Consider the following 20,931-nt stretch of genomic DNA (forward strand, 5'->3'; position numbering starts at 1 on the left):
TTATCCTTCAGTACATTACCTATAGCTCAAAATGTGTTGGCACGAATGTGTCATTTTCAACTTTCCCGACTTTGATGAAACTGTTAGTCGGTCTGTGGAGGGAGGTGTCAGTGATATAGATCAAGAAATAAACGAAAAAGACGACGATTTTACATTAACCAGTGATAACAGTTCTGATATGGAACAAGAGTATCATTCAGAGGAAGAACTTCAGGAAAGTTGTGATGGGATCAGTCTGTTTCTTTAATGAAATACGGGGTGTTCAGAAAGTCTCTCCGCAGTGCCGTAAGATTGTCAGCCGTTCGCCTGCTTGGGTTACTTCCCTTCAGGTGGACTCTCCCAACATTCCACTGTTTCGTTTATGTCGGCCAGCTTCAGTTGTATCATTGTTGTGTGTCGTTACGTGTTGACGTGAAAGTTTTAAGTTTAGTTCCTTTGTTCGTTTCGTTTTTGTCACTGTTAAAATGCTAACCATTGAAGAACGTGTGTTTTTAGTCGAACAAGTGTTCAAAGCTGGCAGTAAATACACAGTTTCAATTCGTCAAACATTTAATTCAGTTTTCCCGGAGACAACACTCCCACATCGCGATACTGGGCGAGATTTGATTAACAAATTTCGAAGTACGGGTTCAGTGACAGATGCACCGAGAAGTGGTCGTCCTAGCGTTTTGTCTGAGGATAAACTACTCGATATCTCCGATAAAATGTCCACGAGTCCGAGCAAGTCAGTAAGAAAACTGGACCAGGAAATCGACGTTAAGTGTCGGAACGGCCCACACAGCTGTAAGGAAAAAATTACAACTTTTCCCATACAACACGACAGTCGAGCACAAGAACTGAAAATACGGATCATGGCAAGAGGCTGCAATGTTGTCAATGGTTCAAAAATTTCCTTCAACGAAATGGAAGGTATATTCTTAATGAAACGATTTTCACTGATGAGGCGTGCTTTCACTTATCCAGATACATGAACTCGCAAAATTCTCGTATGTGGAGTACTGCAAATGCATTGTGTATTCATGAGGAACCACTTAATTCTGTGAAAATAAAAAAAATTGCAATTTCTAGACGTCAGATTGTGGGTCTCATATTTTTCAACGAAACAATAAACGCCCAAAGATACTGCAGTGATATTCTGTACCCATTCATAGGAGAACTTGTGTTAAGAGAAATACTGAACGGCTATTTTCAACAAGATGGTGCAACCGCGCATACAGTTCGCTTTTCAATGTCATTGCTTGCTGATGTTTTTGGTAATCGCATAATTTCACAGGGACTTTGGCCTCTACGAACGCCTGCCCTAAACACCACCCGACTTTTTCTTCTGCAGCGAAAGCAACTGTCTATAAAAACCGTCCAAAATCCAGCGATGAATTGAAAACTGCAATATCCACTTTTGCTTCTGTTGCGAAAGAAATGTTACAGCTTATGTTTGGAAACATGATTAGACGAATTGAATTGTATATTCAACATCAGGGCGATCACTTTCAAAATTTAATGTGAAAATTTGTAAGTGAAAATTAATATTCAGTAAATTACTTAATAACTTGTGTTTCACTGAGTTTCATTTCGGTATATTCACTGCGGCATACGGCACGCGTGGCTAACAATCATACGGCACTGTGGAGAGACTTTTTGAACACCGCGTACGTAAAGTGTCTGTTAAAATGGAATGTGTTCTGAGTCGTGATAAAAATGTAGTTCCCAGCAATGAATGTCAATTTGACAGACTTTCTTTTTGTATCAGGTTACCTTCCATTAGGAAAGTGGGTGCACTCAGCGACTGTTACGTAATTTATAAATGATAGAGCGCAGCAATCAGTCGTCCTTTATTTTTTTTTTTTTTTTTTTTTTTTTTTTTTTTTTTTTTTTTTTTTTGCAGGATTTATTACGCAAATCCAGATTTCGGCTAGTGGCTAGCCATTATCAATGACTATTTTTTAAACTCGATGCATGTTAGTTCCCTGTTGTTCTGGCGTCAGTCACGGTTCTTTGAATACTACTCTGTAGTAGTAGTAGTACTACTACTTAGTAGTAGTATTCAAGACATCGAAAAAGATATGATTGTCGGAAGGACAGACTCAGCACACAGGAAAGTCAAAACAACCTTTGGTGACATTAAAAGCAACGGTGGTAACATTAAGAGTGCAACGGGAATTCCACTGTTAAATGCAGAAGAGAGAGCAGATACGTGGAAAGAATACATTGGAAGCCTCTATGAGGGTGAAGATTTGTCTGATGTGATAGAAGAAGAAACAGGAGTCGATTTAGAAGAGATAGGGGATCCAGTATTAGAATCGGAATTTAAAAGAGCTTTGGAGGACTTACGGTCAAATAAGGCAGAAGGGATAGATAACATTCCATCAGAATTTCTAAAATCATTGGGGGAAGTGGCAACAAAACGACTATTCACGTTGGTGTGTAGAATATGAGTTTGGCGATATACCATCTGACTTTCGGAAAAGCATCATCCACACAATTCCGAAGACGGCAAGAGCTGACAAGTGCGAGAATTATCGCACAATCAGCTTAACAGCTCATGCATCGAAGCTGCTTACAAGAATAATATACAGAAGAATGGAAAAGAAAATTGAGAATGCGCTAGGTGACGATCAGTTTGTCTTTAGGAAAAGTAAAGGGACGAGAGAGGCAATTCTGACGTTACGGCTAATAATAGAAGCAAGGCTAAAGAAAAATCAAGACACTTTCATAGGATTTGTCGACCTGGAAAAAGCGTTCGACAATATAAAATGGTGCAAGCTGTTCGAGATTCTGAAAAAAGTAGGGGTAAGCTATAGGGAGAGACGGGTCATATACAATATGTACAACAACCAAGAGGGAGTAATAAGAGTGGACGATCAAGAACAAAGTGCTCGTATTAAGAAGGGTGTAAGACAAGGCTGTAGCCTTTCGCCCCTACTCTTCAATCTGTACATCGAGGAAGCAATGATGGAAATAAAAGAAAGGTTCAGGAGTGGAATTAAAATACAAGGTGAAAGGATATCAATGATACGATTCGCTGATGACATTGCTATCCTGAGTGAAAGTGAAGAAGAATTAAATGATCTGCTGAACGGAATGAACAGTCTAATGAGTACACAGTATGGTTTGAGAGTAAACCGGAGAAAGACGAAGGTAATGAGAAGTAGCAGAAATGAGAACAGCGAGAAACTTAACATCAGGATTGATGGTCACGAAGTCAATGAAGTTAAGGAATTCTGCTACCTAGGCAGTAAAATAACCAATGACGGACGGAGCAAGGAGGACATCAAAAGCAGACTCGCTATGGCAAAAAGGCATTTCTGGCCAAGAGAAGTCTACTAATATCAAATACCGGCCTTAATTTGAGGAAGAAATTTCTGAGGATGTACGTCTGGAGTACAGCATTGTATGGTAGTGAAACATGGACTGTGGGAAAACCGGAACAGAAGAGGATCGAAGCATTTGAGATGTGGTGCTATAGACGAATGTTGAAAATTAGGTGGACTGATAAGGTAAGGAATGAGGAGGTTCTACGCACAATCGGAGAGGAAAGGAATATGTGGAAAACACTGATAAGGAGAAGGGACAGGATGATAGGACATCTGCTAAGACATGAGGGAATGACATCCATGGTACTAGAGGGAGCTGTAGAGGGCAAAAACTGTATAGGAAGACAGAGATTGGAATACGTCAAGCAAATAATTGGGGACGTAGCTTGCAAGTGCTACTCTGAGATGAAGAGGTTAGCACAGGAAAGGAATTCGTGGCGGGCCGCATCAAACCAGTCAGTAGACTGATGACCAAAAAAAAACTACTTAGTAGTAGTAGTAGTATTGAAAGAACTGTGACTGACGCCCGAACAACAGGGAACTAACATGCATCGAGTTTAAAAAATAGTGCATTGATAATGGCTAGCCACTAGCCGAAATCTGGATTTGCGTAATAAAACCTGCAACAAGAAAGGACGACTGATTGCTACGCTCTATCATTTACAAATTTCTTTTCGTGCCTGTCGGGTGAAATTTTTGTGCGCGAATTTAAGCCCTGGAATTAAGTTTTATTTGGAAACTTATTTGCTACTGAGACTGGATAATTTTTCAGAATGTAAAATTCAGTACTCTGACAGTCTATTTATGTGTACTTTTTAAGAGAACCACACAAAATTGTGTGCTTTTGTGTGATAAATATTAAAATGCTGCAGGCTTTGTTTCGTGCAATAAAATAAACTAGAAGCATTTAAACAACACTTAAAAATAAAGTAATGGTAAAAATAAATGTCATATAGAATAAATTAAAAATTACAAATGATTTTTGCCTTAAATCACGGTTTAAACATAGGGGTCCCATAGACCCCACCTCATTGTATACGTTACAGAACAGTCACCTGCCGAGTTAAGGGTTAATAATATCAGTAAAAAAATCCGTCAACCTTCAAAACTAAATTTTAACCGTCAAACAACATGAAATTCCGTCAAATTTGACGGGAAATCCCAAAAGTTGGCAACACTGTGGACAAGAGTAACGAAACAGTCACGCTGACAAATGTAATCAACAATGGCTAAACACAGCGCTTCTTGAAGCATTGTTTCAGTTGGCAGAGTGCCGTCCGCTCGCTGTACTGCGAGGCGCAGGAACACCTCAGTACGGTTCTGAATGAGGAACGACTCACGGAAGGCAGCTGATGTACGTGTGTGTTCATCGCCCTTCGACATTCTCAGCTCGTTCAGTAAGTGAAAATGTAACTGGTGAGAAATTTATAGAATATGTATATTGAATTCAGTTACATCCTAATTAGGAGCATTAAGTAACTACACTAATAAGTCTAAAAGTCGACGCGATTACGTTTTAAATTCGCGTGAATATCCGTAAGAAACGCAAGATTCTTCTCCGTTTGCATGCTCTTCTTAACAAGTCCATAAACGAGCTCTTTTTGTTTTAAGGATTTTTTGCAAACGAGTTAATGAGTCATAGATGTCAGTATGACTAATGAAAAATCCAGTTTTATTTTCTGTAAAATGTTTCTTATTACCAACCAGAAGTTAGCACCCTATGAACAGAACAGCACTCCAGTGTAAAGCTGCACCAGTGTACCAATCTGGTTCGTCATATAAGAAAATATTTCCCTGATGAAAATCTACGTCCTCTTTTGTGTCTCGACCTATAGGTCCTTTTCGAGCCTAGTTTTTAAACCTCCAATGCGTAAGTCCCGATTTTCTGCCAACACAGGACTTCCACTATTACGTAGTACTGTGTGATTTCCGGATGTACAATACTGGTAATTTTTTACCCGAAAAGTTCCGGTTAATCAGCGTGGTCAACTTGACCATAGTAAGTCCATGATGGCAATAATGACACAAAAGAGCGACCTTCCGACGTCTTTCTTGTTGTCCAATACAGTCGCGAATTCAAAAATGGGAAGGCGGAATGACTCATCCAGAAACCGCTGTCCATAATCGAAAACGTTGTTTTACTCGTTCCCACGTCATTCTGAGATGGTATTCTCCACGATCAGTGCCTTGTATTCAAACTTTACAAAAGTGTAACGAGTATGAAATTTGCGAGCAATTGCACCGTGACATTTAGTCCAACGCCCAATTCGTTACGTCAAACCTGACCATACTGAACCTTTTCACCCCCCGCCCACCCGCCAAACTTTCTTTACACCAAGCCCTGTCTCCCTAACCTGAACTTTTCCCACTTCTCTTATAGTTCCGAATATGATTTTATTCATTTATTTATTTTTGAGGTTTCTAGAACAAGAATTCATGGGAAAGACCTAAAATAACAAGAAGATCGGTTTTCGAGTTTACAATATTACAATTACAATTACATATTGTTATTACATTGCAGAGTAAACTTTCGTTTGTTTAAAAATTTTTGGCAGCGGTGGGATTCGAACCCACGCCCTTTCGGACTGGTGCCTAAAACCAGCGCCTTAGACCGCTCGGCCACGCTACCTTCACAGAAATTGCTAAATTATGAAGCCTGATATTGTTAGGGCTCACTGTTCCTTCACATAAACTATAATTTTACCCGAGAAACGTTTCCGTCTGTGTTTTCGTTCATCTGCGCTTAGCGAGCAGGACCTAAGGACAGTGCTGGTAAGTGTAACACTCAAGAGGTATAATCTTTGCGCAACCGCAATCTGGACAACATTTTATATCTGTGGATTTTCCGTTACTTTTACGCACTCAGTGTTGGAAAAATGTTTTAATCTTTGCTATAGTACTTGTTGAAGCCTAATTTTGTTGTAATGGCATCTGCAGAACTATTTCAGAAGGCCTAATTGTTACGATGTATTTCTACAGGTTCCCAATTTTTATTTTCATTGTGGCAGGATATTTCCAGCTAAAATATTTGAGCTGCACACACCTTTGCAAGTCGGTTTAATCGTGACACAATTGAGAAAGCGGAAAAAGATTTTGTAGTTAGATTATATTTATTTCGTTAATGGGATCTACGTGTTTCGGTATCGTCAGCTCTGAAATTGACTGTGGAGTTTATGAATAACGTGTGAAACTTGTTTCATTCGAGCCCGATGAATGATATTGTAACCGAAACTACAATAAGCAGTTTTTCGAGTATCTCGATTGTAAAAATAAGCCTTACTTGTTTGCGGACAGTATACATCATTTGCGATTGTGTGTTGTTCGCAATTCCTTAATGCAGCAGATGACGCGGACTGGTGTGGGAGTTTAGCAGTTTACATACTATTATTTACTGTCCATGCATTCGATTATACTTGTCGTCTAATAAAACACATTCCATTTCGTGCACCCAGCTAGAAAGAGTATCCCGAGCAGGTTTAAGGCTTAAATATCTGATGTAAGGTGTGCTCCCCGTTGCCATAGTTACGGCAGCTCTCCCTCTGACAGTGCCACCTAGCGCTGAAATGTCGGAACTAGTCGTAGAGATGCAGTGGCGTATCAGCTGTCAAACGGATGGCCGTCATACGTAAATATTAGGACCAGTTTAACTGTGTTACACTTCACATCATGTGGGTCAACTGAGCATCTGGAGTTGAAACAGAAGAATGGCGCCATCACATGACAGTACGCTGCGGAAGATGGGTGAAATGTGGATTAAAGACTCGGGTCAGCTTTTGTCCAGCGAGTAAAATACTGCATTCCAAGTAACATGGTAAGTTTGTAAAAAAACAAGTACGATTCTTCTTATTTAAATAAGATAGCATGCTTGTATAACTAATGTATTACTCGCATAACCTGGTAAAGCTCGCCGGTTGTGCTTATTTTCGTTTGCACTAATTAAATGCACTCGAACGCTTCTAGAATTTAAATATTTATTTCATGAGCGATGTCGTCTGTCAATCAAAAGGAAAAAGTACACACAACACATTGTGAGATTTGCGTCTTCGTTTACCGCTTCATGTTGCATTTTTCTATCTTTTCCCATAACTGTGTGGAGCTACATTGTTTCAGATGAATGGGTTCATTTGCATTATGTTTAAATGTATTACATTTTATTTTTTCTGAGTACTGTGCACCATTCTTAAAATTAATTCATTTGTACGACAGTGATTATAAAATTAATAAAGTAAGTGTATAGGATTGAACATCACTGTTTTCCTTGCACCATGAATTTTCAGGTTTGCGATTAAGAATCAACGCTGAAGAAACGGGCGAAAAAGAAGTAAAAATGAGTGAATGATAGTGTGGATCTAGTTAAAATAATTGCGTATCTAGCGCCACTTTGGCTACACATAGGTACATAACGCAAAACTACGTAAATACAGATATCTGTTTATAGTAACGTTGCAGTGGGTACGATAAATAAAAGACTGGATACTCCAGTGTGTAGAGATGTTTTTAACAGAGTTTATTTTGTACTGCATCAGTTGCAACTACAATAGAAAAGACCTCAGGTTGTTGTCTTCACTGTATAACTCAATCGTCCATGACAGTCGTTAAGATGACGTAGTAGTTGTGTAGAAATTCGTCAAAAATTAACTTTAATGCCGTAAATATACAGCCAAGTTCGTTTCAGTATTAGTAAAAGTCCGCTACAATATTTGATATCGCTTCTGTTCAGAAAGCTACAGTCAAGTTGTTTACTGTTGTTTGCAACGCATCACAACATTATATTCATATGTAATCTGTAATTTTATTTCACAGATGAGTGTGGAAATAAAATGTTTCCAGTGTCTGCTGACTGTCATCAGCATTTTCGCAGTTGCATGGACCTTGTAACAGTCGAAAACGTTTTTCATTGTTAACATTTTTGCACCAAGAGTGACTAGTGCACATCTTCACTGCTGAGAGAACTTTGTCACACTTTGTGTTATCTGGCTGGATGTTTGACGCTACAACTTACTTAATAAGGAAGTTAACCTCTATGTCTTTGTTGTGAAATTCGTCAGCTGGATCCCGTGCAACTTTTTGAACGTTCAGAGTTTGTGCCAGTACTTGTATAGAATATGATTAATAGTTTATTCCTTGTAGCAAGACAACAAGGTAGATCTAGCTAAGCAGATACTGCCAACTGCTCCATTTGTTTAGTTTGTGGAAAGCAGACAGTTGCAAACTTACCGGTCCACCCAAGCATGACGATGTTGCAACGATGGGTTTTTGATGACTCGTTCGATTTAGACACATTGAGTAATGCCCTATTTTGGTGGAATAGTGGTTTAGTCCCTCCACATATTAAAAAAATGAGCAGTGAATCAGAAAACCTCACACACTGTGATGCTTGTAGATGCCGAACTAAAGTGGATTCACTATATTGATATTTCACACAGGGGACTAAAAAGAAAAAAAAGGGCTAGTCAGTTTGAATATTTTCATTTATCCTTCTATTAGTGTAATATGTGATTTTATGAAGTGACTGATAGGGTTTGGTTACTCTAGTGAACTGTGAATATCGCCTGCAACAAAGATTTAATCATTTTGGATAAAATGAATGGTAATGTACTTTCAGTGCAATATGCATAAATGATTTTCAGAGAGACCCTATATCCCTTAACTTATTTCACAAAAGTTCTACATTACCCCACAGTAGTCTTCAACAAACAGGTGTCACAGAGTTCGTAACACTTTCAAAAGTTGGAGGGACCTTTTAGCATCTGTTCATCACATTATTCAAATGTTTGAAACTTTATCGGCCATCCGTATGAGAATACCCGCAGTAAGATAAGATTAACTGAAGCGTATGATAATCACTTTGTTAACACTCAACAAAACTGTCACCATGCAACCCGATCTTGACCTTGGTATATACTACAGATACACAGTGTGTCACCACAGTCTACATTCGAAAAAGATGCACTTGTATGATGACGCACACTATATCATTACATTAAGAGACGAAGCTGGTGTCTGGTATCAGTAGGTTCAGTTGACCCTGAACTCTCGGTCATATTAATGTGCTGATCTGTAGCATAAGCTGAACTGTAGATTATATGGAAAGCTTTTGTCAGAGTGAAGGACAAGTATGAAATATAGGTTGTATTAATAAATTGATCTGTAGCTTAGCCCATTATCCAAGTTTACTCCATATACAATCCACTTTTCAATATAAATAACTAGAAGTGCAATGTAAATTAACAAAAGAGCTGCTGTGCATACTTTACACATGTGAACTATAAAAATAGAAATGAAATCAGATAACACCTTAAGGTGCTGTTCAGTTTATTCTGTATTGTGCGACTGTTTTCTTCCAAGGACCATTATCCAGCACCATTGTACACATCATGGATGAAAGAAAATTTCATGTGCAAAGTATGTTTGGAAATTGTAATAAAAATACAAGCAATACTTAGATTTTTGTTAACAGTTAGGGTTATGTACAGGGTGTTTCACAATTCACGTGACACATGTAGGGAGGTTGCAGAGGGGACTTAAAGTTTTATGTAGGAACCCATGTCCGGACCGTGTCACCCATTGACACTACAGAACGTCAGAGTTATAGGTACTGGCACCTGTAAATGTGTGTATATGTAGGGTGATTTGAAGCACGATGAAGATGGATAAATGTTTCAATCTGACGTGGGGGTACCTGGTTCAGGAATGAATGAGCAGAAAGTTACAAGCAGAAATCATTCTGATACCTCTGACAGTGGAATACATGTACTGGTGCTGTTGTTTCTAGGAGTGCAACTTGTAGGGGTGGTAGTATGGACCAGTACAAGAAAAATGTCTTGTAAATATGGTCTCTAAAATACATTTCTTAACGGTTATCAGTACTACTTCAATAGAGAAGATGTGTTTCACAGTAGTGAAAATGAAGTGCTTGTAGCTCCTCAGATATGCATTTTAGAGCCCATGCTTAATAGACATTTTTTCCTTGTTTTGGTCCGTGCTACCACCTCTGAATGTTGCCTACCCTAGGATCTTAGCAACAACAGTACCGTGCAGGAACCCTTACCCCAAATTGATATAGTTATACTTGTCCATTATCCTAGAAAGTTTGTAAAATCATCACAGAATCATCCTGTATATACGTACATGTACATATACAAGCACCTGTAACTGTGACACTCTGCAGCATCATTGGATGACGTTTCTGGGCATGGTTTGCTATGTAAAACCTGATCTACTAAGTCCTCTCTATAACCTCTGGAATTGTTTAACATGAATTGTGAAACACCCTGATTATACATAAAATATGTGACCAAAAAATATCTATAAATAAAGTTTAGTCATGCAGAAGCAGATATGTGGAACGTCAGTAACAGAAAAGTCAGAGGAATACATAACCAAAAGAAAGTGGAAAGGATCATAATCAACTGTTGTTATAAAACAATGGTAATTTGTAAGTATTGTCGAATTAGTTAAAATGAATTGGCCCACATGACTAGTATTATTCTTGGAACAAGATGTGAAAATTTCCAATGTGTTTTTGATTTTTCAGTATGAGTTGTTCATTCTAAATGGAATTTGGTTCTGTAACATTATATGTAAATACGAGGGTCACTCCAAAAGAAATGCACACATTTTTGTAAAAATACAGTTTGCATTATGCATGTGTGAAAGTTTTACAGTGTGTAGATAAATCCTTCTTGCTTGTTTTCAAACTTAGTTCAACCTGTTCCTGTGAGTGGCACCGTCACATCATGTCTTCAAGATGGCCACTACACTTTACGTTCGTCAGAAGCGACGTGCAGTCATAGAATTCCTTTGCTGTGAAAACGAGACAGTGGGAAACATCCACAAGAGCTTGAAAAACGTGTACGGAGTTGCTACTGTCGATCGCAGTACAATTAGTCGGTGGGCAAGCAGGTTACGTGATGAAAGCGGGCACGGCAATATTGAGGATTGTCCTCGCAGCGGCAGGCCTCGTACTGCACACACTCCCGACAATGTGCACGGAGTTAACGAATTGGTGACTGCTGACAGACGCATCACAGTGAACAAATTGTCACGCTACGTTGGGATAGGGGAAGGAAGTGTTTGCAGAATACTGAAAGTGTTGGCGTTAAAAAAGCTTTGTGCCAGGTGGGTTACCAGGATGTTGACAGTGGCTCACAAAGAACCAAGAAAAACGGTATGCAGCGAACTTTTGGAACAGTACGAGAATGGTGGAGATGAATTTCTTGGAAGAATTGTGACAGGTGATGAAACGTGGCTCCATCATTTCTCACCAGGGACGAAGAGGCAATCAGTGGGGTGGCATCATGCAAATTCACCCAAGAAAAAAAAAATTCAAAACCACACCTCCTGCTGGAAAAGTTACGGCTATGGTGTTTTTCGATTCCAAAGGAATCTTGCTTGTGGGCATCATGCCAAGTGGAACCACCATAAATTCTAATGCATATGTGACGACACTGAAGACACTTTGAGCTCGACTGAGTCGTGTTCGACCACATCGGTAATAGGAGGGTGTTTTGCTGTTGCACGACAATGCACGGCCACGTGTCGGTCAAAAAACCACGGAAGCGATCACAAAACTCGGATGGACAACACTGAACCACCTGCCTTACAGTCCTGACCTGGCTCCATGTGACTATCATCTCTATGGGAAACTGAAATACTCTCTTGGTGGAACAAGGTTTAAAGATGACTACTCCCTTGTGCACGCTGCCAAAAAGTGGCTCCAACAGGTCGGTCCAGAATTTTAGCATGCGGGTATACAGGCGCTGGTTCCAATATGGCGTAAGGCAGTTGAGAGGGATGGAAATTCTGTGGAGAAATGAAAATATTGTTCGTAAAGGATGTATCTAAACACTGTAAAATTTTCAAACATGTAGAATAAATGATGGATTTAAAGAAAAATAGTGTGCGTTTCTTATGGAGTGACCCTCGTATTTCTCACTCCCCCTCACGCCTTCTTCCCCCTCTCCCCGATAGGATCCTGTCTCTGCTGTGTGTGAAATAATAATACTGCTTCCAGTTTTATTTACTGCATGTTTTCATTTTTTACATGTACAGCAAATTTCGATGGATTGCTTTTGTCATTTGTTGGTGGATATTTTTCTGCTGGTTTGTCCAATGTAATGTTGATTGCAATCTGCAACTGAAACTCCATGCAACTACATTTGCATGATTAAATGTTACGTATAAATGTTACATTTTTGATATTTCTTTGATAAGAAAAAACTAGTATTGCTGGTATGTTACTGTAATTTTGCAATGTGCGTTTCACCTTAAATTTTCCTATATCGACAACATCCATACAGCAGGTGCTGGATAATGGTCACACAACAAAAAATAAATTAAACAACAGCTTAATTTCCACAGTTTATAAAAGCTGTGAAACCCAATCAACAAATATGTGTTTGTGTTCAAAATGGTGCAAATGGCTCTGAGCACTATGGGTTTTAACTTCTGAGGTCATCAGTCCCCTAGAAGTTAGAACTACTTAAACCTAAGCAACCTAAGGAGATCACACACATCCATGCCCGAGGCAGGATTCAAACCTACGACCGTAGCAGTCGCGCGATCCCAGACTTCAGTGCCTAGAACTGCTCGGCCATCCCGGCCGGCTCCAGATGCCTAACACTGAATAAAAGCAGTTTTAAAATATGAAGATGTCTCCGTTCTGCCACCCATGAAAAGCCCTGCATGTGTGGGCTCATTATTCCTGGCACGTGTCACACTTTTAAAATCCTGTCAGGGATGCGGGGTGAGTCAGGTTATACATTAACAGGCGAAGCTACCATTGCTGACCCCTAACAACAAATTACGACTACTGCTAATCTACTCAAATTGATACTACACTATTCCATATGACTTCGTGTATTGTGTGTTAGGAGAAAAGCACCGACTTTGTAAATAGCCACTGGTCATTCTATAATACTCAGCTTCTGTTGTTGTCTAATACTTCAAATAGAGAAGTTATGTAACTCCACACAGACCTCTATAAGCTGTATAAACTGGGTGGGCAGGTTCCTTACTTCAAACGGGGGGAAAAGGCTAGTAGATATGAGCTCTAAAATGCATGCCTCAAGAGCTAGGAGCACTTGTTCATATTTGATACTGTGAAACACATCTCTTCTACTGAACAAGTGCCCATAGCTAAAGTATGCATCTTACATTCCATGTTTACCGACATTATTTTCTTGTTCTGGTGTAAGGAACCTGTTCCCACCACAAACTATCATCTTCACATAGTACCCCCCCCCCCCCCCCCCCCCCCCTATGCACGTGTCCCATGCATCGATGACTGTAAAATTGAGGTGTATGCTTAAAAATGCCTTCTGCAAGTTGTACGTAGTTCTTGCTACAGACCAGAAATTGATTCATTATTCGTTTTGCAACAATAAACGAACTAATTGATAGCCCAGCACAACAGTAACCTTGTAATGGACATTACGGTGGTACAGGCAGTACACTTGTCGTATTTTTTTCCCTCCTGTAACAACTTACGTCTTCTTCCTTTTCCCCTTTGTTTCCAGAGATTTTTCATTATTCCCCTATGCTGTTCTTGTCTTTCTGCTGTCCATTTTGCACACCTCCGTTTGTTTTCTTTGGGAAGGCCTTGAAACTTTTTACTTTTGCTCTGAACTTTTCTCTTTCTCCTATTTCTTCCTCCATTATTTCCATTTCCGTCAAGTCTGCTGTAACTTCTGTGATCTACCTCATAATTGTTTTTGGTTTCTGTCAAAGTTCAAAATCCTTTTTTTTTTTTTTTGTTGTTGCTGGTAGAATACAACTCTCCTCTTCCTGATTGTGTTTAATATATCTAAAAACACAGATGATGTGACTTACCAAACGAAAGTGCTGGCAGGTCGATAGACACACAAACATACACATGAAATTCAAGCTTTCGCAACAAACTGTTGCCTCATCAGGAAAGAGCGAAGGAGAGGGAAAGATGAAAGGATGTGGGTTTTAAGGGAGAGGGTAAGGAGTCATTCCAATCCCGGGAGCGGAAAGACTTACCTTAGGGGGAAAGAAGGCGTATACACTCGCTCGCTCGCGCGCGCAGCGCGCACACACACACACACACACACACACACACACACACACACACACACACACACACACACACACACACACACCACACACACACATCCATACCGGATGGATGTGTGTGTGTGTGCGAGTGTATACCCCTTGCGGATGGATATGTGTGTGTGTGCGAGTGTATACCCCTTCTTTCCCCCTAAGGTAAGTCTTTCCGCTCGCGGGATTGGAATGACTCCTTACCCTCTCCCTTAAAACCCACATCCTTTCGTCTTTCCCTCTCCTTCCCTCTTTCCTGATGAGGCAACAGTTTGTTGCGAAAGCTTGAATTTCATGTGTATGTTTGTGTTTGTTTTTGTGTCTATCGACCTGCCAGCACTTTCGTTCGGTAAGTCACATCATCTGTGTTTTTAGATATATTTTTCCCACGTGGAATGTTTCCCTCTATTATATAAAAACAAAGATGATGTGACTTACCAAACGAAAGTGCTGGCAGGTCTATAGACACACAAACATACACACAAAATTCAAGCTTTCACAACCAACGGTTGCTTCATCAGGAAAGAGGGAAAGACGAAAGGATGTGGGTTTTAACGGAGAGGGTAAGGAGTCATTCCAATCCCGGGAGCGGGAGCGGAAAGACTTACCTTAGGGGGAAAAAAGGACAGGTATACGCGCGCGCGCGCGCGCGCGCACACACACACACACACACACACACACACACACACACACACACACACACACACATTTGTAAAGGCAAAGAGTTTGGGCTATCTATTATATTCGTATCATTGATTGTGTTTAATATTTGTTCTGTTCTTTCATAAACTTCATTATTTCTTCTCAATTCCCATTTCCCATTCTCCTACTTTGATCCCGAGATCTTCTTTTCCTTCTTTTTTATTTCACTCAGTTGTTCGGCTGTATTATTATTTCTTTCTTGATTTTTTTTAAAAAAAGAATCATAATATCGAGCAACTAGGATCACATTAACAACTTCAGTTCCTCTTCTTCCATTGTTGTTGTTTCCTGTTTTCCCAGTATTCCCTCATTTTCTCTCCATGAAGTATCTTCCTTCCTTCTGTCCATGTTGTTCTTGATTTTTTATTTCTTCTGCTTTGAAAGCCTTCCAAATTTACTATTTTATTTTTAAAACTGTTTCTTTCTGCTGTTTCTTATTCTTTTATGTTGTTTCCTTCTAGGCCTTTCCTTACTTCTGTAATCCATGCTATTGTCGATTTCTTCTTCCAGAATTTTAGGAGTATTTGTTTTGTTAGTCTATTTCCATCCATTCAGTAGAGGTGTCCAAAAAAGGTTAATCTTCATTTGGCCATTACTTCAGATATTTTCTCCGTATTTTTGTAGATTTCCTCATTACTTCTTATTTTCCAATCATCTTGTTTTTATTGCACCCATTATTTTTCTAATGATCCTTCTTTCCAGTACCTCTAGTCTGTCCATATTATAGTTCATTGTTAGGCATTCAGATCCATATAAACATTCTGGTCGTACCACTGTTTTTCTAGATATACAATTCTTGATGTAAATATTTTTGATCAAACCATATGCTCTTTCCATTTTGTTAATTCTTAGGTCTGTTGCAGATTTTTCTAGTCCATTGTGTTGTGTAGTCTCTCCAAAATATTTAAATTTATTTACTCACTCTGTTTTACCTAACTGTGTTCTGCTATTTTTCCCAGAAGGTTTATCTGAATAACTGCTTCTGTCAGGTTTTCTGAAAGTATTGCAAATCAGTGTTTCACGAGTTATATTTGCTAATTTTGGTTTAAAACCAAATTATCTAATGATCTTATCTATTGTTCCTCTGTCTATACAATCAAATGCTTTCTTGAAATCAATAAATGACACTATTATTGGTTTGCTGGTTAACATTCTATGACGAATTATTGACTTAAAGTTAAAAATTTGTTCTGCATAGGATCTTTCCTTTTGAAAACCACTCTGTTCAGGAGAATTATTGATCATATTCTGTATGTCAGTGGCAGAAGTGACACTCCTCTGTAATTATTGACATTTTGTTTGTCTTCCTTTTTATGTAGCGGGTGGGTTAATGCTATTTTCCATTCAACTGGAATCTTTTCAGTTTTCAAAATGTTCTCAAGAAACAGTTGTAGGTCCTTTATGATTTTTGGTTCCGACCACTTCAATAATTCTGCTGCAATGTAGGCTTCACCACTTGCTTTATTGTTTTTGAGTGTTTTGATGGCTTCATGAATTTCTAACTCTGTTGGTGGGAATTCTTCCTCTAGATATTGAGATATCACTGGAAATTCTAATTTATCTGTTGAAACTGGACAGTTTAACAGCTTTTCAAAAAATTTTGCTAAAATTTCACAATTTTCTTTGTTATTTAATCCCATTTTGCCATTTTCATCTTTGAAACAAATACTTGGTGCCTGATATCCTTTAAGTATGTGTTTAAAAGTTTGGTAAAAATTTCTAGTGTTATTTTTGGTGAAATTTTCTTCTGTTTCAATAAGCTGAGAATTTTCAAAGTTTCTTTTGATTTTCCAGATTATTTTTGTTGTTTATTTTCTTTGTTGTCTGAATTGTTCAAGGTCTTCCTCTTTTTTCAAACATCTCCATTTTTGAGCTCTTTGTATTTGTGCTTCTTCACACTCGTCATTCCACCGTGTCTTCTTTTTATTCTTGGCCAATCCTAAAGTTTCCTCTACTGCTTGAGCTATTTGCATCTGGAGTTCATGCCAGTCACCTTCTTTACTTGTCTCAATTTCTTTGCTAAATTTTTCTGTATTTTCTTTTGTAATGTTAGCTGTAGTGGTGTTGTATCTGATCACTTTCTTAGTCACCTTTTTGTTTTGGATGGAAGAAATTTTATTTTAATCATAGAGAGATAATGATCTGAGTCGAATTCCCCATTCCTGACTATTTTAACATTCATAATTTCTGTGATATAGCTTTTAGATATGGCTATGTGATCCAGTTGAAATTCTCCTAGGTTTGGATTTGGATGTCTCGAAGCTTTAGCTTTTCTTGGTAGTTTGCGGAAATGTGTGGACATGAGTTTTAACAGGAACATTTTACTCATATTGATCAGTCTTTCACCATTTGTGTTTGTTCTTGAGTGTGCTGGATATTCACCTACAATAGTCCTAATTTTGTTTTCCCTCCCAATTTGTGCAGTGAAGTCAGCAACAAGTACTTTAATGTTCTTTTTAAGTATCATAGAAATTTCAGATTCTAAAAGATCCCAGAATTGATTTACTTTCTCCAGATTTCTTCTGTTGTCTGCATTTATAGGTGTATGGGACAGTTTACGAGGATGTAACTTTTATTCTTGCACTTTTTTGTAAACGTGGATATTCTTTCTGAATTCGATCAATATTCTGTTACGCTGTCTACGATTTCCGTTATTCTGACAGCTGGTTTCCCTTTATAAATTCTATAATGTTGTGTGTCAACTATATTCTCATTTAAGAATCGTGCTTCCTGGACTGGTATGATTTTCATATCATTCTTCTGCAGAAATAATTCTAATTCCTTTTGTATCCCAAATTTTTAGAAGAGAATTTACATTTAATGTTCTAAAGTAGTACTTCCTCTCGAACTGAAACTTGAAGGCTTTTCAATATATTCCATCTCTTCTTCATCGCAAATGTTGGGACTCCCCAGAACCCTAGGTCCAATTGCATTAGATGATGTAATGGTGGATTCCTCATCAGAGTTACCACCTGGAGTAGACCATCTATTGTGCGAACTTTCCATATTGCGACTTGAAGCTGTAAATTGTAAAGAGTAGGGAATCCAAGGACATCCCTTAATTCCCAAAGTAAGACCAGGTTGTTAGCCTGGAATATTATTTATTCAGCCACCACTAACATGTGGAACAGACACTGTCGGGGTGCCGCCACTAACGTGTGGAACCGTCGTGCCCTCTGTCCATTTTGGCCTCGGACAAGACGCTGCCTCTTCCGCCAACTCCACCGTACCGAAGTCCATCTTCTCCGCCTTCGCTGCCGTTGAGGTCTTCAATGTATCCCTGGCCAGGGGCCCTCACAAGGCACTATCACCCGGGCCAGGTGAACCGAGGTTTTTTAATGAGGTGTTACTCCTCTCCCTCCTCCTTTCTCAACCGGCTTGGGACCGGCTATGGCAGAGTTTATTATTATTATTTGTTGGTGGTGGTAGTGGACAGACACAACACACTGGTGGCCCAAAGTCTTCCAGTTTCTGCAAGTTACGAAGTATGGAGTCCAGTCGTCAAATGATTTACAGACAGTAGCCTTATTTTTGAGCGCACATATTTATTTGGTCGATTTAAATGGTGGTGGTGGTTGGGGGGGGGGGGGGGCAGGGTGTGGGTGGAACAAATCTTCCTTGGGAGAGGAGTGGTGCAGAAGCAGCATGTGTTGTAACAAATGTGTACCACCAGCTTGGGTAACTTACGAGGGTCACTCCAAAAGAAATGCACATTATTTTTGTAAAAATACAGTTTTCATTCTGCGTGTGTGAAAGTTTTACAGTGTGTAGATACATCCTTCCCGCTTGTTTTCAAACTTAGTTCAACCTGTTCCCGTGAGTGGCGCCGTCACAGCATGTCTTGAAGATGACTGCTACACTTGACGTTCATCAGAAGCAACGTGCTGCCATAGAATTCCTGTGCTGTGAAAACGAGACAGTGGGAAACATCCACAAGAGGTTGGAAAAGGTGTATGGAGATGCTGCCGTCGATCGCAGTACAGTTAGTCGGTGGGCGAGCAGGGTACGAGACGAAAGCGGGCACGGCAATATTGAGGATTGTCCTCGCAGCGGCAGGCCTCGTACTGCACACACTCCAGACAATGTGCAGAGAGTTAACGAACTGGTGACTGCTGAGAGACACATCACAGTGAACGAATTGTCACGCTACGTTGGGATACGGGAAGGAAGTGTTTGCAGAATACTGAAAGTGTTTGCGTTAAAATAGGTTTGTGCCAGGTGGGTTCCCAGGATGTTGACAGTGGTTCACAAAGAAACAAGGGAAACGGTATGCAGCGAACTTATGGAACAGTATGAGAGTGGTGGAGATGAATTTCTTGAAAGAATTGTGACAGGTGATGAAACAGGGCTCCATCATTTTTCACCAGAGACGAAGAGGCAACCAATGGAGTGACATCATGCAAATTCAACCAAGAAAAATAAATTCAGAACAACACCTTCTGCTGGAAAAGTTATGGCTACGGTGTTTTTCGATTCTGAAGGACTCTTGCTTGTGGACATCGTGCCAAGTGGAACCACCATAAATTGTGATGCATATGTGACGACACTGAAGAAACTTCGAGCTCGACTGAGTCGTGTTCGACCACATCGGCAAAACCGAGATGTTTTGCTGTCGGATGTCAATGCACGGCCACGTGTCAGTCAAAGAACCGTGGAAGGGATCACAAAACTCGGATGGACAACACTGAAACACCTGCCTTACAGTCCTGATATTGCTCCATGTGACTGTCATCTCTTTGGGAAACTGAAAGACTCTCTTCATGGAACAAGGTTTGAAGATGAATCCTCCCTTGTGCACGCTGCCAAACAGTGGCTTCAACAGGTTGGTCCAGAATTGTACTGTGCGGGTATACAGGCGCCGGTTCCAAGATGGCGTAAGGCAGTTGAGAGGGATGGAAATTATGTGGAGAAATGAAAATATTGTTCCTAAATGATGTATCTACACACTGTATAACTTTCACACATATAGAATAAAAGATGGATTTTTAAAAAAATAATGTGCATTTCTTTTGGAGTGACCCTCGTACTTCTCTGTGAAGGATGCTCTGAGTATAGTGTCACCACCCTCTAAAGAAAGGTTACTGGAAATAAGCATTATCAATAGTCTCATTGACTCATTAGATTGTAGTTGAATACAACATTTATAAGAACTAAATATCATTATTATGAAAAGGAAAGTTGCTAGTCATCATATAGCAGAGATGCTGAGTTGCCGAGTGGGCACGACAACCGACGAGATGTCTGTCCGCACGAATGGCCACCGACAAACTGTGGCCGAGGAATGAGGTGGATCACCTTGTTGCTGAGCCCGCTGCTAAACATGACGTCCTTCATTTCAGTGACTGCTTCACAGACTGTGCCACAGGATCCTTCACACCAGCACCAGCTTTTCTGAATTGTACATGTGGGAACTTCCTTGCAACACATCCTACATTTGCATAACCCCACTAATCTTAATCTTACGTCATTTTAGACACGGCAGTATTAAAAGAAAATTGTTTCAGGTTCTGAAATTTAGTTTGGCACTAATAATTATGGAACGGAATGTGGTTGGAAGGGTGGGGGTAGACCTAGCTAACATTTGATTACACTGAAGGGTAATAGTCTCAGAAATGTTGGGAACCACTGATCTGATATACACATCAGTTACACAGAATTTACATTAATGAGTACAAATATTCCCATATATTGCACTATTGAGTAATGAGCTGTTCTTTGTGTTTGTTTGAAGATTTCATCAGATTGCCCTCCATGGGGTGGGTGCACACAACGACTGTGGTTATATTGGGTTAGGTAGGGCAGCAATCAGTCGTAGAATTAAGTTGCTTTAATATGACATTTATAGTCA

General features: G+C 39.5%; 1 protein-coding gene and 1 non-coding gene across 4 annotated transcripts in view; one reads left to right on the top strand and one right to left on the bottom strand.

Moving 5' to 3' along the window:
- Nucleotides 1–5,860: 5,860 nt before the first annotated feature.
- Nucleotides 5,861–5,940, bottom strand: Trnal-uag (transfer RNA leucine (anticodon UAG)). The gene has a single exon. It is a non-coding gene; the product is annotated as a tRNA-Leu (tRNA).
- A 959-nt stretch (nt 5,941–6,899) lies between these two features.
- LOC126426732 (sorting nexin-13-like) overlaps nt 6,900–20,931 on the top strand; it is a 399,890-nt gene continuing 385,858 nt past the window's right edge. For all 3 annotated transcript variants that reach the window (XM_050088694.1, XM_050088696.1, XM_050088695.1), the window contains exon 1: nt 6,900–7,122. In XM_050088694.1, coding sequence (XP_049944651.1) covers nt 7,120–7,122 — 3 coding nt within the window. In that variant the 5' untranslated portion in view covers nt 6,900–7,119. The remainder of the gene's footprint in view (nt 7,123–20,931) is intronic.

This window comes from Schistocerca serialis, chromosome 11 (assembly GCF_023864345.2).
Source record: "Schistocerca serialis cubense isolate TAMUIC-IGC-003099 chromosome 11, iqSchSeri2.2, whole genome shotgun sequence".
Classification (NCBI taxonomy): Eukaryota; Metazoa; Arthropoda; class Insecta; order Orthoptera; family Acrididae; genus Schistocerca; species Schistocerca serialis.